This window comes from Centroberyx gerrardi, chromosome 15, assembly GCF_048128805.1.
Source record: "Centroberyx gerrardi isolate f3 chromosome 15, fCenGer3.hap1.cur.20231027, whole genome shotgun sequence".
Classification (NCBI taxonomy): Eukaryota; Metazoa; Chordata; class Actinopteri; order Beryciformes; family Berycidae; genus Centroberyx; species Centroberyx gerrardi.
In genome coordinates, this window is record NC_136011.1 from 13,666,462 (window position 1) to 13,690,330 (window position 23,869).

Below are 23,869 nucleotides of genomic sequence, written 5' to 3' on the forward strand. Positions count from 1 at the left end.
TACAGGAAACAGAATTGGAATGTACGGAAGAGGATTAGGGCCACGTGGAAAATGTATTTGAGTTCTGAGTTTAAAGTCAGAATTCTGAGATTAAAGTCAGAATTCTGAGTTTATTCTCAGAATCTCAGAATTCTGACTTTATTCTCAGAATTCTGACTTTAAACTCAGAATTCTGACTACATTCTCAGAATTCTGAATTTGAATTTACCATGCATTCTCAATTCACTTCATGAATGGCCTGAATCCTGCTGAACAAAGTTAACAATCAAATCAATGTGCATGAATACAAAATACCAAGCCAATACTGAATGTGGACATTAGGCGCTCCCCGCTCACATAATACATGATTGTGAGATGCTGACAAAGTGTCAGATGTCCCGTTTAGAGACTGCTGCCAGTGTCCATGTTGTTCCTTCACTGACATCAGACTGCTCTCCCTCCAGTCTTTCCAGGGCAGGATGACCCGTCTTCCTGCCATCAGCAGATTCCTGCAGCCAGGCAGCAAGCGGAAGCCTCAGCCAGACGAAGTCTATGTCAAAACTGTTTTGGAGGTGTTCAACATTAAATTACCACTTTAATTCAATCACTCACAGAGCGGCTGTAGAACATTGCATTCATTCCTCACATAGGCCAACAGTGTGACTAATTCATTATGCAAGCATACATGTGTATGACATATGGACCAATTATATGACCTTTTATGCATTTCCTGATGTTTTATGGAAATATGTACACTGCACTATCATATAAGGAAAAATCAACTTAGCAGTACTGAAGGATGCTTGTAAATAATCAGAAATAAACCTGTGTAATAATCATTACATCATATGAGTGGTTGGTGTTTAAATTGAAGATTTGTCTGACTGTCTATTTTACTGGGATTTGAATATCACCAGAACTGGTACCCAAAATAAACCACAAAAACAAACAGTGTATTGAGAATCAATTTATTCACTTTTACTAGACTTAAAAATAAATCACAAATTTTGAAGCATATAAAGATGAATTTTTCTTTTTTTTTTCCAAGGACATCTTTATGTGAACGCACTCAGGATGCACATTTCATATTCTGAATAAACTTTTTTTTTTTTTTTTTTTTTTTCAGTTAACTGAACATTTCAGTCTAATAACCTCCGTTCCTAAGCGGCTCACAAAAATGATGTTCTGCTGTATACTGTAGTAAACGCATGGTCAAGACAGACAGCCACCACAGTTACTCATGCTGTGTTGCTAGTACAGTGTATGACTCTGTAGTAGCACAATATAAAAAAAACATCAACATATATGCTCAGGTCATTTCTGTACATACAAAGTAAACATTTAGTGTGATTAACTAGAGCAGATCAAAGGAGATTTACTGCAAGACGTTCAGCAGCTAACTCTGTAAAACATTTAGTATGGTCACATGAAAGGTTAAGTTATGCAAAACAGCAGATCTGCTTTAATATGCTCGCTGGGAATGATGTTTCCTTTTAAGGCTTGATCCTCGAGAGGCGGACACAAACAGTGTGCAGGGGTGGGGGGGGGGGGGGGGGGCGGGGTGTTTCTCCAATCACATCATGATCATGAGGAGCAGCCGTAAAGTCATCAGCAAACTGTAAGGAGACAGTAAAATGTTAAATATTAAACTATGTTATGCCATTTCACAATCACTGTTATTGTCTAACACTTTGCGTGTTTTTTTTCTGCATGTTTATCAAATGTCTGAGTTTGACTCTGACCTCAGTCCTGCCATAATGCCAGCAGGCATTAATTTCCCAGATTTCTTGAATCTCATTCCCATCACGACTGCCAGGATTCCCGAGGCGACTGAAAGAAGGGAAACGTCTCAAGGTGCTGTCTGGAGGTTTTAACCCGTTTATCGAAGGGCGTTCATGAGACTCAGGACATTACAGCAGGTCAGCCATACTCACAGAAAGAGACCTTGATGTCAGTTGGGTCTCTTGAGACGTTGAAGGCGCCATAAGCAGACATTCCACCGAAAACTAAGCCAGCTATCAAGGACATCACACTGCCTAAAGATGAAACGGCACAAGAGGCACGATGATGATCAAGATTAAAGATTTGCTGACAAATTCATCATGTGACTAAGAGTGCTACCTTGGTCTATAAGTTATGGATTCCCCATAGTTGAGCTTACTGTCCAAATACTGATGGGTACTTAAGATTATCAAGAGTGAACTTTCAACCTTTTCTCTTGTATCCCATAAATCCTCCGAGGGCGATGGCCGCAGCATAGCCAAATCCAAGCCAATCGATCGCCATCACAGAGCTGCAGAACAGGAGCACAGACAGGCATGTTAGGCATGTTTGTCAATGTCATTCGTTGTTTATTGGATTACTGAACTAATAGTTCAGATAGCAAAATTCACAACAAATTCAAGTTAGTGCCTATGGCTTAATTCAGTTCTAAAGAGGTTCTTCCAATGCCTAAGTATCATATTGTTTTTGACATGCATGGGTCCTTTGGAAGAGACATGCAGCCTGGATTAGGCTTTCTGTCTCAAGACCTTTGCTGATCTCCTCAGATACAAGCCACAAGTACATTTGAAAGAACTGTGAAGTAATGTAGCCTATGAATAATATGCAATATCTAGGCTATTTGTACATAATACGTAATTAAGGGTTGAAGTAATAAATTACAATTACGCTTGTTACTTGTTTTTGTGTACTTCCATTTATTGAGTACTTTTTGAAGTCAGAAATAGTACAATTTTGAAGGCTCTCCATAGGCATTGCACCACAAACCTGACAATCTTAATCTAGCCAGTTGTGATCAGCCGGCAGAGAAAAGAAGAGAAATGTAAAGCACCATGAGAAAAAACATTATGTAACTGTTTTTAAGCAACTCAGTAAGTTTTATTATGAGCTACCGTTTATTTTGACTCAAGTAGATTTTACTTTAGCTTTACCTCTACCTAAGTGACGTTTCAGCAACAACACTTATAGTTCAGTAGTGTATTTAGTACTCTCTCCATTCTAGTATGCAGTAGGCTGTGTACTGTATTTGCTAACAGTATTGAAGGCAGTAGGGTTGACAAGCAAGAAAGAAGGCCTAAAGGCCTCAAGATGTCGCTGTTAGTCACTAGCATTTAAAATACGAACAACAACAGAGGAGTATACAGCATGTAAGTACTATATAGGTACACAGAGAAGGGGGTGGGCTAATATATGACAAGTACCCTATCCATATCCTATATATAAGGATTTACTGCATGTGTAGCATCGAATAAATTAGACTTTGACTCGTCCTGGCCCATGACATACCTTTAGTGGAATAGTGTTATACGCCCAAACGACTGAAGAACAGCACTTACTTCCAGAGATGGTGTTATCAAAGTCTAATATGTGACTGCACTTCCTTGTTGTCATGCGCATGCGCTAATTGGTCCGTGGTGTGTTCACTGTGCTCAAAAATCTGCATTTCTTGGCACCACGCAAAGGGCAGTACGGCGTCGAGCAGCTTTTTGCTTTTATAAATCTGTTATAACACGTATTAAAAAGAAAGAATGCAAATGTGCAATATATCTTTATTTTTTGCGACAATCACTAAAAATAATATTAAAATGTTATTATTCTGCCGTGCATCACGTCTTGAACAGTAGCTAAACAAAGTAGTTGCTAAGAGACAAATAAGTTGGTCGTGATATCACAACGGCTTTGTACGTAACTTAGCCAATCAGAACAGAGGGCAGGGCCTACGTTTGATAATTCTAATATACGACTATGCAAAGACGAAAGAAAGCCAAGTTATTTATTAGTGGGGTCTTTAATGACAGAGTAGTAACCTCTTAGGTCAAAATCATTTTGTTTCAGAAAAGATTTTAAGAGAGGTCAGGCATAACAGTTAATGGTCTGATCCCACTTTAAAAATGTGCAAAACGTAGTCCTGTATGGGCGTAGTCCTGTACAAATGAAACTGTGGGCCAAGGCACTGATACATGCACAAACACGTTTGATTCAGTCACTGCTGGCCAAGAGACTTTATTGTGAGACAATACGTTTTTAATGAGCATACCTCTTATATGAATTCAAACATGTAGCCTATATAGTTATGTGATCATGGATGTTTAATTAAGACACTGCCAAAGTTAGAATTAGTTTTCAGCAATTACATTTTAAGTCATTGCATTTTGAAAACTTCCAGATTATCTCCAGTTCAGCATCACTATTGGACTTGGTCTTCTTTGGCACCGCACCCTAAACAGCAGCTTAAGTCCTTCCAGTCAGGGAGGTTTGCAGCATTGTAACTGACACACCATCTGGGATGCCTCCATTCAGCAGGTTTGTATCGACTGAATCAGGAGAAACTGCTACAGAACTGTCTGCTATTACTGACCCAGCATTGTAGCTGCTCTGCATGAGAACGTAATGTACAGAGTATTTCAAAAACCAATTTGAATAAAACTTTGCAAAACATAAAAGACATTATTCTCATCCCGAGGTAGAAATAGCTACTGGACAGTAAAACAAACTGCCACTCCCCAAACAAAACCATTTATTTCAGTCTGACCCCCTCCTCCAAAACTTACATACATTACTTTAAAGGATTCATCATTCAATAATAGGCTTCAAAAAGTGTAAATCAACGCATTTTTTTTTTTTTTAGAACAAAATAAGCCACTATGAACTGTAGACAATTTGACCAATAAGCTGCATCGAACAGCAGTTCCAGTGCTATCCAGCAGAGAGCGCCCCCATGCAGTCATCTGGTGGCGGGAGACACTGGGTCCTCTGGGTGAGGCTGAGGACCGACTCCTCCAAATAGAAGGCACACATTTCTAGGAACAATTGGCATTTAAATACTGTCTACGTAGAACTTCCTGATGAATTACAATCTGATCTTGACAGGATAAAAATGGCTATAAAATGGCTGACAAGGGTCATTTAAGAACAAGGAAGGATTATTCAAGTGAGGTATTGGAGTGACATGTAAAAACCATGAGATTCAACATCCGCATGGGCAAAACCCATTAGATGTCTTAAACTAATTCCACAGGACAAGAGCGAGTATGTAAAGTGACTAGTGGAAAAAGTAATGGTTTCATTAGAGTAAACAACAATAATGGACATACAGTGCATTTCACAATACAGTGATGGATATAATACAGATGGCGTTGTGTGCAAAGGAACCTGTGTGACATACTCTCAAGATGGCTTTGTCAGCGTTTTGCAAGGTAGATACTTTTTGTGTGATCTGTAACATGGCATTAAAAGTAACATAGGCATACAAAAATTTGAATGAAAAGCTCTGCGGACACAGAAACCGTTACAGAAAATCAAATCATACAGCATTTGGAGACCAAAATCAAAAGACATGAAGTTTCTTTTGCCTTCATCAGGACAGCGGTGAGGCATTTTACAAAAAAACACAATGTATTGCTCAACTTAAAACACTGAGGAATATCCTGGCAATTACACCAGGTTTTGGCAACAGATTAACATTTTAAGCTTAAAGAAATATTTTACTTTGGTAGAACATTTTCATTTTTAACATGCATTCCTCAATATGAGCTGATTAACAGTCATCGTTAACTGACCCAGGAATGTGGAGCCATTGAAAAAGACTCCTAGTCAGAACAAAATTCAAAACATTGATGGTATTTTTTTTGAAGGAGAGTAGTCAATGCAAGTCCTTGGTTGACTATATCCCTTATATTTTAGAGACACTGAACTACAAATGTCAAGTAATTAAAAAATAGAATAAAATTAACTCTTTATATGTCATATATGCATATTAGAAGTATGCGTTTTAGAGCTACCGTACACTTTCAAAGAGAAATAAAGTGACATCAGTATGGATACCTATAGCAGCCAACACAGGTGGTGTAATGTGCGTGAAGCCCTAAAGGTGATTGCATGCTAAAAACTGATTATGTTCTACTGATGTAAAACATCACTTTAAATGAGCAAAGTGCATAATCCTCCTGACATCGGACTTGGCATTAATAGAAGAGAACTTTGCAACCAATATCAATGGGAAGATATAGATAATGCTTCATTAACCAACCAGAAATAGGCCAGTGTATGTCGGTTACATGGATGACCATGATCACTAAACTTGTTTTGTTGAGAGTATTGAGCGCTCTTTGTGCTCAAAGACAAATGTCATATAGACCCTTAAAACTGGCCAATGCTTGATGAGGTTGGAAGAGTGAGCATGCAAGAATACAGATTTGGCTAAATCTTATGAGGGGGATATTATTTGAAGAAAGGTTTTTAACTATTTTTAATTTATGGTTGAGGTCAAGGGGGATATTCAAGAAATCTAATACATTTCAACAAATCCATTGCCGTTTTCTCATCGTATCAGGCTGCAAATCCAGATAACGCAAGAGAACAAGTAGCACAAAAAGCTAAACATTTCTCTTTCTCTCCATCCAGCTTTCAGTTGAAGGTAGATAGTGAGCCAGACATACGGGATAAATCTCTGAGCCTCCAAATCTTAACGAACACTGCTTTGCATCTGTAACACTCCTGGTGTTGTGACAGGAAAATGGCAAGATCTCTCCGTATCCGCGGTGCATCACACGATGGCAGCCTCGATCCCGTTCGTTAAGGACTGGCGTTCACCCACAGCCATCCCAGAAGTGTCCCGTACACCCATGTTCTGATATACAGTTTCCTGCCTGACTCAGTCAACAGCATTGGCAGTGTCAATCCCCCCATGATCATCATTGATGGGAGGGTTTTTGAGATGCTTAGTGGAGAACTTTGGCTTTCCCCAGGGAACCTGCTTTTTTTGTCTGCATCCCCCGACTCGTAGAAACTGGTCAGCAGCCTTTGGAAAGACAGATAAGTCTCTTAGGAATTGAACCTTTCAAGGAAAGGCGCAAGGATTGGAACAAACTGAAAAGTCAATTTAAAAGTTGCAAGAATCTGCTATTTGACAAGTGTTCACATCAGGCCGTTTCTTGTGGTGCAATTGCCATAATTTGGGAAAATTGCAGCCTGTAACATTTTCACTCATTGTTTTGTGACAATGCCAGAAATATGCATTCAGTGATCAACTATAATAGATCCATACCAGCCAACATCGACTTCTAAAAATAAAGAAGATTTTCAGCACAATAACTGAGCCCAGCACACATGCCTGGGTCTTTTTGTGGCTGCACTGGCCTTGTCTATGGTTGGATCATATAACAGAATGCAAATTTCTGTGTTTTAGATCCCAAAAAAGCTTTGAACATACTTCTCTAATTCACAGTCTATAACATTAAACAAGGCGAGCCTAAAAATGATCAGATTTGCAAAGCGAGATAGAGGATTGTCTCATTTTCAGTCTTGTAGCTCAAATCTAATGCAATTTAGCAGAAGAGTAATGAGGAAAATGACATAGGGGGTACAGAGAAGGAACTACAGAGTGCAACTCTCAAACAAATCCACATCTATGCTTAAGCAAAACATAAATAAATAAATAAATAAATAAAACACATTCTGCGATTTACATATTGCATGGTGAAATTGCAATTTCAATGTGATTAATCATGCCGCCCACATACTTACCGGTCCTTAATTTCAAACCGCTCGTGCAGCCACCTGCGGAAAAACACTGGCTCTGGAGGAATTTCCTTCATGTCCACACGTTCAAAGTGTATGTGGATTTTGGGACATTCTTTGCACAGGAATTCTGTCAAACAGAAAAAATAAGAGACTAAACAAAAACAGGAAAAGCCTTTCAGCAAAACGGCACGTAGAGTAGGCATTTGAAATCAACACAAGGTAACATCTATAGAGTCGGGCCGCCGCGACGTGACGCCAAGGCCCTCTGAGTCATGACTCACAAGAAACCAAAGACCCAGAAGGGAAGCAGCCTGTTGGTCACATCGGTGCAACCCAGTCACACACAGGACCTTGAAACTAGGACAACTAAAGTGTATAATCTGTATATAATCGGTGTATGTATAAAAGCAATGTGGTTGTCAATTATTACGTTCTTGCAATATCACATATGGGTCAAAGCTTGTCAGTTGGGTGAGTGGAGTTCACAAAGCGTCCATGCAAATATGTTTTTCAATGTCTTTCTTTGTTCCACATATAATGCCTAAAATCACCTGGACAAGTATTGGCACCTTTTAGAAGTTGTTAGAAATAATTTGATTTCAAGTTGGCAGTTCTCATTGTCTGCGGACCTGTGGCGAGTTACATATGCCTCCAATATAAAAACACTCATTCGGCCAGTTTGAATACAGAAAAGTGCTCATTCTGCTGTTTTATGTCACTGTGCCACCATGAGCATGGAGAAAAGAAAACCTAAAAAGTGTCTGAGGAGGTCAGTAACCAAGTTTGGGCAATCTCATGGCTCAAGTGCATCCCCAGAGTCCTTTGAGTTCCTGTTTCCACAATAGGCAACGTTATCAGGAAGTCTAAGGCCCATGGCACTGCAGCCAACCTCCCAGGATGTGGCCGAAACAGGAAACATGATCCAAGATCGAAGTTGGCACCGAGGGATTGCTTCGATGGTGGACAAAGTACCACGGTCAACTGCCAAGCAGATTCAAACTGGCCTTCAGACGCAAGATACGTCACTTTCAACCCGCACCATCTATTGCCAAATCAGTGAAAGAGGGTTATATGGTAGGAGACCCAGGAGGAGCCCACTGCTGAAAGAGACATACAAAAGCAAGACTGAAGTTTGCCAGAACACACCTGGGCAAGCCAAAATCTTTCTGGAGAACCAAAGTTCTAGACCAAATTAGAGCTTTCTGGTAAAGCACATCATGTCTATGTTGACAGAAAAGCCTTCAAAGAAAATAATGCCTTCCCTACAGTGAAACATAGAGGTTCAGTTCTGTTTTGGGGTTGCTGTGCTGCCTCTGGCACCGAGCACCTTGAAAGTGTGCTCGCATCGTGAAATCAGAAGTTTATCAACGCAATTTAGAGCGCATTGTTGAACCCAGTGTAAAAAACCTGGATCTCCGTTGCAGGTCATGGGTTTTTGAGCAGGACCCCAAACACACTTCAAAAAGCATTATACAAAAAAACAGAGATACTAGCTCTAAGATTGAAAGCCTCCAGTGAGAAAGAAAGTAAACTCTTGAGCTGTATACACAAAGTCCACAGCACTCTAAATCCAGTTAGGAGGGGAAGAGACTAAAAGCTTGAAATTTTTAAAAATCCTTTATTGTTATGACTTAGAGCTAATACATTTCACAAGGTCTTCATCAGGCACACTTCAAAAAGCACCCAGGACTGGTTGAAGGAAAAACACTGCACGGGACTTGGATCTGGACGCATTGCATCCAAGTCCAGATCTGAAAGCAGCTGGGAGAGGGAATTCAGATCTGAGAGAACTGGAGCAGTTTGCACACATAGAGTGGGCCACACTGCCATTAGAGAGGTACAGGAAGCTCATTCATGGATATAGGAAATACTTGATGGCAGTTATTTTGTCCAAAGACTGTGCTACCAAATATTAACTTTAGGCTTCCAATATTGGCACTGAAATACAGAATTGTGGAGACCAAATAGTTTTATCAGTTTGAACTCGTTTAGAGAAAAATGAGAAGGGTGCCAATATACTCATCCACATCTGTACAAGTAGTGTGAAGTTTATACCAAAGATTCGCACGCCAGATTACAAAACAAAATATCCATTTAAACATTAATACAAATACTGAATGTCAGTGCACCATGTTTTGACTGTGTCCTAAGACGTTTAGTTTTTATTAGCCAGAAACAAGGGAGGCTGTAGGAAGAGCAGCGAAAAGAAGAGCAGTGAACAAATTAATTCTTCATTCTGATTTGAATCAAAATTTTATAGCCAAAATAAGCAAGCGTTTCCCCAATGTAATATGCTCAGGCAATGCAATCTCTGATCTGAATGTTTCAGAGTGCACAGCCTGTCAAAATATAACTTGCATGGCCACCGATCAGATTCATTGTTAAAAAATAAATAAATTATCTTGTCTTCAAACATCTCACATCTCACAATCAAACCAGGGAATCTGATTACCCAAGTGGCTTGAGGCTGTGTGAAAGATTTTTCAAATATCCGTTCTGTTTGCAGTTTCAAGTCAAGTGAGTTTATTAGCATTACTATAGAATCAGTGCATTGGGATGTAAAAATTCAAACTATTCAAAGAGTCAACAAAGCTACTCTGCAAGTCTCAATCATAAGGATCAGCTGTAGGTTGCACATCTACATGACATCACATATTACAGTCTTGGTTTACTGGTCTCTGAAGGAAAGTTCACATTTAGAAAGAGCTCTTTGCTGACCTTGGTCACAGGAATAACATTTAAATGTTTAAATGAAGCGGTAGCCCCATTTATGTCTTCAAAATTAAGGGTAGAACCCTACGTTTGGAAAACATAACTTAATGAATTTCAAATCTTAAGGCCACCTTGAATGTTGAAAGTAGGGATGCACCGATACCGATACTGGTATTTTTGTCCATTGACCCCAAACTAAGGAAGTAAGCCTGCACTGTTCAGTAAAAGTAATGGATCGGATCGGTACTCAGTATCGGCCGATACTTAAACTTTCATACTCGTAATCGGTAGCGGCATTGAAAAAGTGGCATCGGTGCATCCCTAGTTGAAAGTACGTCAGTTCTAAGATGATGATGAAGTTGATACCAATATGAACTGGGAGCGATGTCAAAAAGACATGTGTACAGAGTAACAGTAACAACTAATGTCACATCTGATTTTGTTTCAAATGCATTTTGGTTAGGGAATGTGCCTTCAGGTTTTGAATGAACTGATGTCCTCCATAACAACACTGGCTCAGCCAAGCTGCCATGGGCAACAGAATTATGTCAACTGTCTCAGATGAATGATGCAAGATTTACTTACTGTCGCATCACTACTGGTAAATCTTTCAATTTTAGTGTTCAAATACAAATCGAATGTAGGTCCCATGCTTCGGGATCCAATTTTGTACCACATATCTATCACTATGTTCACCCAGGCAGCTGAAATATGATTTCTTTTTCCACACATCCCATAAGATTCTGATAATTTTCCAAAAGTCTGAACAGCAAAAAAAACACATTCTGATCTTTTCCGATCAGATTTAAATCACATTAAAGTGGTTTGAAATGCAAACAGCACATGATTATACTGTCAACACACAAACCTGATCTGGTCACATTTAAATTACAATGTGTACAGTGAGCCTTAAAGATCTGATTTGAAAAATAAATCATATTTCCCTGCTATCTAAACGTAGCGCACATAATCCAGATCGGAATTGAAAAAATGCGACTCCATGCAGCTTCTTGTTGTCACAATTGGGAAACTTGTGTGAACGTAGCCTCAAGTCATTTCCACCTTGTGAAATTACTAGTCACCATGAGACCAGGAAGTGCGTGATGTGAATGCTTTTCTATTCTCCCTGTTCTGTTTACTAGAGACACATCTATGTTTATTCCTGAGAAAAACAGGATGTTTTTTTACATTCAAACAGCGCTTGTCAAACTGGGATTGGGAACACAGAATAATCAAAAACTCCAAAACATAGAGCATAATGTTTACAGGAAGGCACAGTTGTTAAAAGGTAATGTTTGCTATGTAATTAATTACTCAGGGAGTGTACACAGTGTTGCAGAACTGATGATACAATGCCAGTGTGACTCTTTGGCTTCAAGGATGAACTTTATACTGTGAGAGTTTCCAATACAGTTAGTTTGAAATTAGAGGCAACAAACTGCAGTCGCTATGAGCTGACAGACAACACTGACATTCTCCTGGTCTAAAACAGTGGCCCCATTTATACCTGGTGTTAAAATGCTATCTGTATCCAGATAATGAACAATCCCATTACGTCCTTTGCATTTACACCTGGTATTTGCATGCCTGCCTGCGGTTCTGTCCACATTGTGATCGGATCTCATTTTTCGCATGTACTATGCAAAGCAGGTGAGTAGGTGTGGAGGAGCATTGTCAACTAAAACAAACACAGCAGGTGCAGGGTGATTAGATGTGATACTGTACACTCTGTATTCACTTTCATTTGAGGTGGAAAGGTTCGTCTTTTACAACTCTTTTCCCACAACAGTGTTTGCAGCTGCTGTGAACGCTGCTGCAGTGACTCCTTCACTGTGGATGAGGGAAAGAAGCGATAACCGGTGGGAACGGACCGTGCTGGAGTCCTTCGGTGAAGTTGAGCGAAGGCAAACTTCAGATTGACTCATGACGTTTCTACCCCATGGGCGTTAAGTTTTCTCAAATGTATTTACACTGGGCTGACTGGCTGATATCCAATCAGATTGTGTGCGTTTACACCCTGCATTAACATGCGTTTTTCCTTATCGATATAAGATATCCAGAGACAGATAGCATTTTAATACCACAAGTAAATGTGGTTCCCAAACTGGGATCCAGGGTGATTGAGTAAGTTCCGGCAGCTCCCCAGAAAAGTAAGGAATATTTCAATTTCACTATTATCGATTTCATTCATTTTTACTTCTGACAATGAGAGAATGATAGAAGACAATAAAGATGTCTACTCTGATAATTGGTTTCACTCTCCCCACCTGCAGTATAAACATTTGTCCAGTTTTGTACCAAATCATATCCAACAAAACAAATCTTCTCAGATGGGGTTCCTTATGACAAACTCTTATCAAATGGGTGTCCGTGGTATAACGTGCATCTTTCTGGGGGGCCTTGAACTGAAAACATCTGGGAAACCCTGACCTAGCGTACCCCAGGATTCTGTTTCTCTCAGTATTCTTCTCTAAGAAAATGCTCAAGTCGCCCTCAGATATATATCAGACACTTGCTTACCTGGCATTGATGGAGCAGGTTTTCTTCGACCAGTGGCATCCAACGTTCCTTCGTAGGCAACTGTAACGTCGTACACAGCATCCAGGTGGTCCTTCATCGTGTCTATGGCTATGTGACAGGCTTTCATTCTGGGTGTTAGGGTGTGCTTCAGAATAGCCAGTCCTATGGGAAGGACACACAATGCGAGAATTTATAACAGTGTGACTGTAAAGCATGGCATATTAGCCTAGATAAATAGATAACTGGTCTAACCAAAAAAATATGTGATTACAAATACAGGTGCTCTATCCAGTGCTTGGGTTTGGGTCAGTTACTGCACAGCGAAACTGTTGTTTTTCTGTTCTGTTACTGAGTTGCTGTGGCACCATTCTCTCCCCACTAATGCCTCTAACCTCACTAATAGCAGATAATGTCATGTGCACATGTCCAATCTCCAGAGCGGTTTATTTGGATTAATGGCGAAAGGTGATATTCATGGCTGAGATTCAGAGATACGCTTAATCTCTGCAGAATGAATGCAGTTTGTGTGTCAACCTAAACCTAACCCTAAACACTGCACTAAACAACATCATGGCATCATGATAATAATGTAGCTGGTACAACAACTGTAGATAGCTGCAATATCTTAAGGTCATACGGAAAAGTGCATTAACTACAAGCACCATGCAAATCTGCTTGTCACTTCATTATGACACTTTTTCTTTATTTTTAATTTTTTTTTTTTACATAACCATAAAAGCAAGCTTCCAACCAATTCCAGTCTTTGATTACCAATTGTGAACAAGGACTGCAACCATCACTTATCAGCCAACAGTAAGTTAATCTTTTGCCCAAATTTTGAGCTACACCAGCTGGAATTTTTAATTTAAGCAGTTTGGGTACAAGCTGCCCAGTTCTTGGCACTATACCAGTAATCCGCTGATGGTAAAAATATATATGCTTTGATGTTGTTAAAGCTCTACTAATAATTCAGTTCAATTCAGCTGTGAGGTATAAACAAAGATTCGAATTATGCACTATTTAAACTGAAGACTTTTGACTGAGGAAACAAGGATTTTATGAATTCTAATGACATAGCCAAGGCCCAGGAGTCAAGCAGTAGTTTTCAGCCAGAGAGCCCACAGGTCAAACAACAACATTTAGCAAACTGTCTTGTAGACCAGATGGGTTGCGCCGCATTACTATACAGCAATAGAGGAAAAAGTACAGCAAAAAAACTCTACCGCTGTAATGCCAGTACCTTCTTTAGTGGCAAAGGCCTGACTGTCGCTGATAACTTTCTTTAGCTCTGGGTTATACCGGGTTCCTTCTGGGAAGATGACAAGGTACATCTGTGGGAGAAAAACAAGAAGTGAAAGGAAGGCTAGTTAGTTATTATATTATAGCACTGACTGCAATGAAATTGCTGAAACTTATAGCATTTAATGAGCAAAAATGTAATTAATGGAAACCTGATGAACATCTAGATTCAAAACGTGTTATGATAAATATGTGGTTGCATTGGCAGCAGTGTGGCGTTCTCTTTCGTTAACACTTAAGAACTACACTCCAGCACCTGCTAAAAAGGTCATGGGATGTGAGTATCGTCATGTTTTTTGTCAAAAAATAAATTAAACCTACATGGAAATCAAACCCTAAGCTGAACTTGTGAAACAACACGTGAAACTCGATTTTCGTTCCTCCATTCTTTCAATTCTGTTAGGCTTGCTTTTTACAACAGCATTAATATAATTAAATTGTCTTTTTTGGAATGCAGACTGAACACCTGATCACCTGCTTGCAGTCTTAAAACTGTGTTCTGTCCTCTTTCCCCCAATTATTTTAAAATTCTGGGGAAAAGACATGACAAAATATGTCCTGCCTCATAGATCAGAATATTCATGAAGCCAACAGGCTAATTTAAAAAGCCCACTTACTGGTGTTCCTGATTCAGTTTGAGTGAGAAGCTTCTTTTTCATCGCCTTTTCATTGAACTTTGCACTTCGTTTTACGTAGACACCTCCATGCTAGACAGAAACAGATAATGTGATAAGAACAGCAGTGTTTCAACTCATAAGTGAACAGGATTCGAGTTAAATTAAATTACATTTAAATATTTAATTGCATTACCTGAGAGAAATACCATCCATACAGCGGGAGCCATTTGAGCCCATCTTTAAGGACATATCTCACATGACCAAGGGCATCCTGCCTGATGGCCAGCATGTCAGCAATTATCCAGTCCGCTAAAAGGGAAGGCCATTGGTTGAGATTAGATTTTTTTATTAACTGTACCCACAATCAATCTGATTTTCTTAAAAAGGCAGCACATTCAAATGTATCACCTGTACATTGATGATTAGACAGGTAGACCACGTTCTCTTTGTTCTTTGGTATATCGCCATATATAACAATCTGCGGAGAGAGGAACAAAAGCAGGTTAAAAATAGGCCCAAATCTTACAGACCTCAGCCAGCTGGTCGACATCTTGGATTGTAATCTGACTGCAAAACTATGAGCTCTATAATATTAGGCTAGGAGAGGGAACATGAAAACCTTGTAAAAACACGTTTTTTTTTTCCTGATTAAATATTTAAATTGCATTAGGGATTTGGCTCCAGTGCAGCACAGACTGATTTCACCCATCCTTACAATCAGTAAACCTGCAAAGTCTGCACCTTTTCAGAAAACCCAGGAGGCTCCTTTCTAAGATACTGACAAAGCCTTGGTGTGACAAATGCGGGTACAGTTTCCCACATAAAGCATACCATCATACACTAAGGTTTACCAGCTGCAACACTACAACTACTGCTTAGTGCAAATAGATATCAGTAAATCAAACTCTGGCTGCATGCAGGCTTGCAACAAACAAACATACGGTATTACTGCACACCCTAATGCATGACACAACACCCACTGTTGTACTAGGTGTGACTACAAAAGCCCACAAGAATGCAACCTTCTTGCCAAGCATCTGGCTAATCAAGTTCCTGCTTATCAGCCTTGGCTTTTGTATTTTGCCATTGTAAGAGTGATTTGCACAAATATGGAAACCTGCAAAATGGGACTAACATGCATGGCTTATGTGTGTTATTAATTGCAATTTTAAAGAATGCATGGCCTATGAACAGCTGTCACTTATGTTTGCTTCCTTATTTCTATTATTAGACTAGTTGTTTGTGAGTGAAATTCCCCATCCCCAATCAACATCATTCCACACATGGCGAGCATACTCACATACATTACTCATGCATTACTCTCTTGGCATATTAGATTTCGATACATACAGTAAGTGAAGGATTACCCACCTCCACCCCCGTGTAGTTTTCGAAGAAGAAGAGGACCATGCTCTGGTAGACGGAGTATAGCCGGTCGTCCAACTTATGATACACTCTTGTTGGTAAGACAGTTGAAAGTAAACGCCAAACCCCCCATGATAGCAGGTAAGCTGGAGCTGTACCCAGCATTACCGTGGCAGGAAACCAATACCGCAATGAGTATGTGTGCACAACCAGGGAAAGTAGCATTTTTGCTCCTTGCTTAACTGAAGTAACCAAACAAATTTCCTGTAGTGAAGTGCCGTACTTACTACTAGATTATGATCACTGTGATTACAGAAAGTATACTCTATCCCACCACACTTGACCTACTCGCAGCACACCTGTCCCGACAAACTGTAAGTCAGCATGAAAAAGTGTGAGAGAGAGAGAGAGAGAGAGCAAAACTGGAGCAAAAGGGAACTGGAGAGCTAGCTGGCTAAAGCTAATGTTAACCTTGTGCGCAACGGTGTTAGCCAAGTCGGCTTAAGCATTAACGTCCAACCATAGTGCAATGCAAAAAAGAAATTAACTAGCGTTGTTAGATTAGTATGAAACATTTAGCTCCACTTTCAAAACATCTCAGTATAGTAAACCAGAAAACGACCTCAATCCAGACTGTGACTGCTTCTGTGCTTTTACTATGTAGCAGGCTTCTTGAAAAATACCGTTAGCTAAGTATTAAACGTATTTATTTGCTAGACAGCAGGTCTAACGCTGCATTTGAACTCAACTGTCTCGTCTAATTTAGGTACAACCGCAAAGACCAACCGTTACGTTAACTGTTGTTAAGTAGCTATATAGCTGAATATATTCTCTGTCCCTCTCCAGTTCTTGTGAATGTAGCTAGCTCTTCATAAACTAGCTTCATGCTGCAAATGTCACACACACATACACGCCTCCCTACGTAAGTTATGACACTTGGCAACATCGTCGAAGCTGATTGGTCCAGCGAAGTGGCGGTTGCTAAAGGCAAAGGACGCAGCGTGAGTTCGGTGAGGTCGGGTTCGACCAGAGGTTCCCTGATGCAGGACAGGCAGATTTCTCACATATGGGGAGAATAGGCTGGATATTGAACTATTTACTGCATTCACCAATCCACATTTGATGTAACCATCCATTATGATAAAAGTATTCACCCACTTTACTTTTTGCAATTTGCCAATTTTCTTATGCTACAAAATGAGTTCAAAGTAGGCTACTTGTTTATCTGAAGTCTACTCAAAATACTTTTCTATCAAAGTGGGATGGAAAGTCAAGAAGTCTTAATGAAATCATAAAATTGTAATTGCTGTTTGTAAGAGTATTTAACCCTTTTAATCACTTAGGCTAAACTATATCAGTGGCAAAGATTTTAATAACATAGCCTATTAATGATACTTTGTCTCCAGGCTGTTGGACATTTTTTTTGAGTATTTTTTCAAATATTCATATTTTCCTTCACTAGATCTTAATGGTATTTTAGGCTGTAGTTTTCTACAGAATGCTGGAGCACAGTGTGAAATACCTGTGCCATTTATATATCATTTGATTCCAGGTCTTGGGGTTACAAAGAAAAAATAATACAAACAACAATATCATCCTTCCATCACTATATGTTAAAACACGGGGGGTGCAGCTCTCAGTAGTTTTTTTTTCTCCTGACAAATTTCTGCATTGATTTATACAGCAAGATCAGGGAAGAGAAAGTATGCTGAAAGTATTGCAGTGGACCCTGAATCACAGCCAACATACAGCACATGCTGTACAAGTGCAAGTGATCCAATGCTATGCCTTTTGGCCTTGTAAAATAAATCTTTAACACAAAATCCACCAGCAATCAGGGATGCCCCCACACCTCTGTAGCACAAATGAGCCTTTAGTTTTGCTCTAAATGTACATTTTATACCCTTTCCCCCCATTTTTTTTAAGGGGAGGCATGTCCCTAATCCCTTGCAAAGAACCAATGTCCACTCCAGTTTAGCTCACATTACAATGAATGACAGGACCCATTAGCCAGATGGCTGAAAATGTAGTGGAAAGCAGAATGATGCAGGCCAGAACTACAAACATTCCCAAGGCAGCCTGTCGAATCTCTTCCATCCTCTTTGACTGACACCGACGACCGGAAATTTCCTAATTTCATGGGAAGTCTCACATGAACGTACACACTGAGGTCTCACACGGTGCCATTTCTGCATTTCACAGATTGAGGTTCCAAAAACATGGAACATGTTTTGAACACTACTCAATTTTTCATAAACGCATCGATGAAACCCATTATGAAGTCTACAAAGTAAAAACCCCATAAAACAAATTCAGAAATGCTTTTTTTGACCTAGTAGGTTGATTCTCTCCTTTTCCATAAACCAAAGTTTACAATTTAGTTGCCCTTTCTCTCTCCAAGATCTATACAAACCCTCAGTCAACCTGCTCCCCCACGCATGATGCAGGAGCCCATGTGGGACATTAAGTAACAACACTTCAAATTTCTGTTTGGGGATTCTTGAAAAAGAAATAGAGGACGTTTTTTTTTTTTCCTTTACTGGAAAATAACATAGTATCTCATAATGGATGGGATGTCAGAGAATGTAACCTGTAACCAAAAGACAGATGAAAAATTAAATCAGTTTTTTAGTTCCAAGTGGTGAACTGTCACTTTGACAATGCTGAATTGTGGTTAGAATAGGAATTGTGAGTAAGAAATCTGATTCATTGGCAAAAGTACAGCCTAAAGCTTCCACTACTGCACTCTTACATGTATTTTTGGTCCTGTATTTAATGTCAATGTCCTGCCATCTTCTGCAGCTCCAGCTGCTTGAGTTTACGAGCTGTGGTATGTCTGTTCGTTTGTTTATTCCTTATCTGTGAAACACAATGACATCTCAAACACCACTGATTGGATTTTGATGAAACTTGAGAGAATGATGCATCTCACCACTGTGTTCCGGCATTTTAAAAATTCCGCTGATTAGTCTCAACGGGGCGCCACATTGTTTGTTCATTCATTCATGATTATGCGATAGCTCAGACATCACTGATCAGACTTTGATTAAACCTTGGGAAGATGAGAATTACAGGTCAAAACAATGTGACATATCTTTTGGCCCAGAGGGAGTCTGCATTGTCCGTGAAGGACGACATGTACACTGTTGTTTGAACAGGGGGAACAGCAAGTTGACCAGCAGGTTGACCAATCAAATTCCTTGGCTGGAACTAACTTTTGTATAAACTGCATGGATTACTAAGTCATATTAACTCCAAAACTAGTAACTACTACACATACAGTTTTGATGTTCGAGTGTTGTTTGAGTTCATATTGAAAGCTGCCAAATTAATTTCCCATTGCCTCAAATTAAGACTGAATGTTTCATTATCAAAAGTTGCCTGCTTGGTTCTCAATAGTCATTGTTTATTAGATAAAATTAGAAAACTCATTAAAATCAAATTTGTATAAAATATTTATTAACAATGATATCAACACAAAACAATTCCATAAAGATGTGTTATGTCCCTTAGACTTTAAAATGGCTCAGTAGGTATGTTCAAAGTCACATTGTTGAAGAGAAGTTTGAGTTTGATTTAGAAGGACTGACCTATCTTATGCATTCAAATTCAATGCAGTTTCAGATAAAAATTTGAGTTTTCCACGTTCCAACATAATTTGCTTCGCTGTTCAGTGGTTGACAGTCCTAAACAGTTAATGGTTCCCATGGTAACCAGGGTCAAAATGAGGTATTATTTCTCAGAATACGGTACATTACTAAATATAAATCTTCACTAACAGATCATTTAAGAGGATTTATTAAATGCATCTGAACAAATTTCTAAAACAAGTTGATTAACTTGCATAAGAAAGACACTTCAAGGTAGAAATTGAGGATATTTTATGCAACCAGGCACTGTCCACCATAAAATGAATCTTCACGGCCCAAGATAATATTTTGCAGGGTTTTCACTCCAAGTCGTAGGTATCATATGACAGCTGCTTGAGATGTGTGATACAGTCTGGAGAAACAAAAGCATAAAACATGTGAGAAACAATAGTGACATGAAAAAGCAACACAACATGAAACATGGAGATCAGAGTCAAACATCTTACCCAGCACCCACTGCTCCGACAGGATCCTGCTTCCCTCCGGTCTTCTGCCGTTGTATTTGCCTATGCAGATGCCCGCCTGCCGGACGGTTTTGCAGACCGTTCCTCCACACAGCTGGATGAGCTCCACCAGACTGTGAGTAGGAGGCTGGGAGTGCTGGGACACAAACATGGCGGGCTGGCCTTGGAACAAGTCCTGCTGGTGTTCGCCAGCAGACAGGTGCTGCTGGAGACGGCAGATCTGGGAAGACAAACTGACACCGTTAAAGGACGTACCTGTGCATTGTCTTCAAAATGATTCAGTAACGCATGTGGGTTAGGAGCTCTAGTGCAGTCAGGACAGACTGAAGCACCCGGCCCGGCCCGGTTCAGCCTCTCAGACCACAGATCAACAGGCTCGCTTAGGAGATGATTTGGAAAAACTGCTTTAAAAAATGAACTTACTGACAGAAGTAACTTTTGAGAGAAGGGTGATCATTTTCAACAATTATATAATAACAGTTAAAAAGAAAAAAAAAAAATGTGTTTAGAGACATTTTTCAGACTTATTCAATGTGCATTCAGCTGTTGATACTAACAGTGAGCTTTTATCAGCAAATCACATTTTAAATATATTTGGAGTGTGAATGTTTTTTTTAAATTAATTTTATTTTGAACAAATCAAAAATGTGATTTACTGAAGGAGTTTTTATTTTGACAAAATTATAAAGTCTCTATAAAGTGTTTGCATTGCTGTGTAAAACAACTGCCCCTAGAGGACAAAGAAAGCTCTGAATTAAATCACCAATACTGGAGTAAAATACACCTGTTTGGTAGCAGTACAATGAAACAATGGAAATAAAAACCTTTCTATTTGCAAGCCATACCCCAGAATGTAAATGAAGGAATACTTTCTGTATCTTCTTTACAACTTATAGATATTCATCTATTTAATAGAAACAAACACAGATTCTGTACTGTCCCACAGCACATTTGTGGCGATGACTGATAGTACTATAAAGGATTGTGGTGTGATGATTCATAGTTATACTTTCACAATAATGGAAGTCAACTTCTTTATATTAATTAGAAACTTATTTTTATTAATTAGATACTGCTTAATGAATAACAGACATGATTTGTAGAAAATGATTTTTTGGAGTGCTGTTAACCATGATGAAGTTTATGCACAGATAGAGAGGATTGAAGTGACTCCTGATTTTGCCTCTTGATGTCTCTGCAGCAGCAGCACCATGGGAAAAGGGTTTCTGAACTGCTATTACTAAAAAAAATTACAGCAACAACAAATGTTGGGAAGTGATAGAGATGAAACGTCTTACATGACAGATTCAATCAGAAGCACATTGTCTAAGACGATGCAAAGCTCGCTGTTGAGCTCTGAGTGACACAAAGGTTAGCTGCTGTGCCATTTTATGTGCTTGGTTTCAGTTCCTTAGGCCACATTGTCCGTTGACTACTGCCGATCCTGACTGACTGAATGAGAGCATGAATGAAGCATTTTCCGGCACTCTTTGGTCCTGGGTTTGGTGAGTGAAGCTCTAAGCTCTGACTACAGACCTGCTCCGTGTCAAGCACGGGTCAGTTGCAACTCTGAAAGGGACAATCTGCTCCATTTTGAGTTGAATGCCAGGAAACAAGCTTTAAGGCTTTTAGTCCTTTGTAAATCTTCACACAAGTTTCGCTTTACCACAAGTAATCAGGGATTGGTCAAAGGGTTCAGAGACTGGGTGAGGTGAAAATTAAACCACATTGTGCACTTTGAGGGGACTGATTGAAGACATAACACACACCGAGATCTGGATCCTCTCACGCATCTAAATGGTTAATGCAATGCCACCTTGACACCAAGTCATTTTAGGGTGCAGTAGAGATAATCCAGTTGCAACCTGCATGTAAACCTAGTTAAGTGTTGTTTATAAATTAATTTAATGAACGTGATAGTATAGAACTCTGTCACAGTCGAAAATAAGGAAATAAAGATTGGGCCCAGAAGTGAGATCTATCAAAAATGTGTCATTGTGTCACTTCCTCCTTTTTCTAAACATAAAACAAACATTGGCGCCCATGAATCTGCTGTTTGAGTGATTCAGCCTGAACACCTGAGACACTCAGTGTTTTTGGAATGACGACAAGTCCTTCCTCTTAGGTAATGTGCCTTAAATATGTTGCATTTCCTGTATATTGTAACATATTACATCAGTCTGCTTCCTACAATTCTGCTTCCATCGGTGCTGCTGTCCAAACTGTAGAGGGCAAATGCAATGCTTCCCTCTCAAAACACGAAATGTGATGCCATTCACACTGAATTGTTCTTATGCTAAAGCAAAAGGGCTGCTCAGTATACAATATGAAGCTTAATCTACTTATAACTATTTTGCAGACTGTAACAGATGGAGTAAAGGCCATGTATGTTTTTCTAAAGAATGTGAGTTTTACTGTCGGGGGAAGTGAAGAGTGAAGCTACTGAAGCAATAGGAAGGTGACTGTGATGGAGGAACATTCCTGGGGTGTCGGACAAAACATCCTCCTGTGTCGAGTCACTTCCCGTACAGCACACCTGCGCTCCCATTCCCCACTGTGACATGTCAGCCCACACATAGAGTTCACACACGGGAAGAAAATCACCACATCTTTTTATCGTCTTTTTATTATCTTTATATCGTCTTTCTATTGTCTTTTTATCATCTTTTATTGTCTTTCTATTGTCTTTTTATTGTCTTAATTTGATCTTACTTTTGTTTTATTTTATCCTTACTGTTTATTTTGGTTTTCACCTTACGGTTAATCCCACTATTTAGTTGAATGCTGCTTTTTCCACCTCTAACCTCCTATCTGAATTTAATCCCTGTTTATTATTGTTTCATTGCTTTTTAAATTCAAATTTTGAATATTCTGTTTTTATTTTGTCTGTCAAAGCACTTTGTAAACTTTGTTTTATATAAATAAAGCTATTATTATTATATTATTATTATTTGTCGAGTTGGGATAGCGCTGAAATAATAATAATTAAAAACGTACTTTCCGTGTATGTTTGGGAGGATAGTTTGTGATTTGTGAGGAGCCAAACCCCCAGATTTTCTTGCGAACAAAATCAAAGGGCGATCCGGTTACAGACCCGTGTTTTACTTCCTATTTGTTCGCTTGAAATCGCCACAGAAAAAAGAAAAATCAGGCTACTAGCACAGGTATTTGAGATGTGTTGTTCAACAAGGAGCCCTGAAACTACTACAGCCTATTAGCATCATCTGCACATGTAGATGCTTGCCCTTCTGGCAAGCGTATGATAACGTTGAGCTCAATAATCCTGGAAAAAAAAAACGTAATCTTTTGTTAATATGAAGTGCTTAGTATTAAGTGTGAAACAATTAGCCAGTGTGGGACTGTGTTTTCTCATGCTATTCCATACTAGTGTAGACTTGAAACCTTGAGACAAGATCCAGAAATCACACCCATCAAATAACCACATCCTCTCATATCAAAACCTGACAAAATCAAGAGAAGAATCATAACAGCCAGGCAGTCTACACTTATGACATTTTATCAACTTATGTATTACTTAAAATTAATTCCTACATGTAAAAGAGCAAACAACATGACATTACATTACATGAAGAAAAGAAAGATGAAAAGAAAGATCATGGGAATAAATGTAATAAGTAAAATTAAATACATTAAATAAATGAGTTTTTGATATTGAGTAGATTTTCTCTTTAATCTAGATCTTCAATCTTGGCTTCTTATCATCATGATACTATGAGAC

At 39.2% G+C, this 23,869-nt stretch overlaps 4 protein-coding genes across 4 annotated transcripts in view; 1 reads left to right on the plus strand and 3 right to left on the minus strand.

Moving 5' to 3' along the window:
- LOC139922465 (glutathione S-transferase 3-like) overlaps positions 1–932 on the plus strand; it is a 2,966-nt gene extending 2,034 nt beyond the window's left edge. The window contains exon 7 of the mRNA XM_071912995.2: positions 444–932. Within this exon, the coding sequence (XP_071769096.1) occupies positions 444–578 (135 nt within the window). The 3' untranslated portion in view covers positions 579–932. The remainder of the gene's footprint in view (positions 1–443) is intronic.
- A 1-nt stretch (position 933) lies between these two features.
- Positions 934–3,346, minus strand: tmem14a (transmembrane protein 14A). Its single transcript, XM_071913006.2, has 5 exons — positions 3,268–3,346; positions 2,190–2,272; positions 1,914–2,015; positions 1,722–1,809; positions 934–1,595 (listed from the first exon to the last, which is right to left on the minus strand). Exons 2-5 carry the CDS (start codon positions 2,263–2,265, stop codon positions 1,553–1,555), a joined length of 309 nt encoding a protein of 102 aa, XP_071769107.1. The 5' UTR covers positions 2,266–2,272; positions 3,268–3,346; the 3' UTR covers positions 934–1,552.
- A 1,103-nt stretch (positions 3,347–4,449) lies between these two features.
- Positions 4,450–16,863, minus strand: agpat5 (1-acylglycerol-3-phosphate O-acyltransferase 5 (lysophosphatidic acid acyltransferase, epsilon)). Its single transcript, XM_071912985.2, has 8 exons — positions 16,023–16,863; positions 15,060–15,129; positions 14,845–14,960; positions 14,652–14,741; positions 13,976–14,066; positions 12,736–12,897; positions 7,507–7,630; positions 4,450–6,781 (listed from the first exon to the last, which is right to left on the minus strand). Exons 1-8 carry the CDS (start codon positions 16,239–16,241, stop codon positions 6,556–6,558), a joined length of 1,098 nt encoding a protein of 365 aa, XP_071769086.1. The 5' UTR covers positions 16,242–16,863; the 3' UTR covers positions 4,450–6,555.
- A 2,739-nt stretch (positions 16,864–19,602) lies between these two features.
- The window catches only part of mcph1 (microcephalin 1), a 36,351-nt gene continuing 32,084 nt past the window's right edge, over positions 19,603–23,869 (minus strand). The window contains exons 14-15 of the mRNA XM_071912941.2: positions 20,113–20,350; positions 19,603–20,018 (exon numbers count right to left, since the gene is read on the minus strand). Of these exons, the coding sequence (XP_071769042.1) occupies positions 19,966–20,018; positions 20,113–20,350 (291 nt within the window). The 3' untranslated portion in view covers positions 19,603–19,965. The remainder of the gene's footprint in view (positions 20,019–20,112; positions 20,351–23,869) is intronic.

Coding starts and splice junctions, on each gene's coding strand:
- tmem14a (XM_071913006.2), bottom strand. CDS start 2,265: ATGGCGATCGATTGGCTTGGATTTGGCTATGCTGCGGCCATCGCCCTC. Junction 1,810..1,913: donor TGACATCAAGGTCTCTTTCT/GTGAGTATGGCT, acceptor CCCTTCTTTCAG/TCGCCTCGGGAATCCTGGCA. Junction 1,596..1,721: donor GGCATTATGGCAGGACTGAG/GTCAGAGTCAAA, acceptor GTCTCCTTACAG/TTTGCTGATGACTTTACGGC.
- agpat5 (XM_071912985.2), bottom strand. CDS start 16,241: ATGCTACTTTCCCTGGTTGTGCACACATACTCATTGCGGTATTGGTTT. Junction 15,130..16,022: donor AAAACTACACGGGGGTGGAG/GTGGGTAATCCT, acceptor CTCTCTCCGCAG/ATTGTTATATATGGCGATAT. Junction 14,067..14,651: donor AAACTGAATCAGGAACACCA/GTAAGTGGGCTT, acceptor TTTCTCCCACAG/ATGTACCTTGTCATCTTCCC.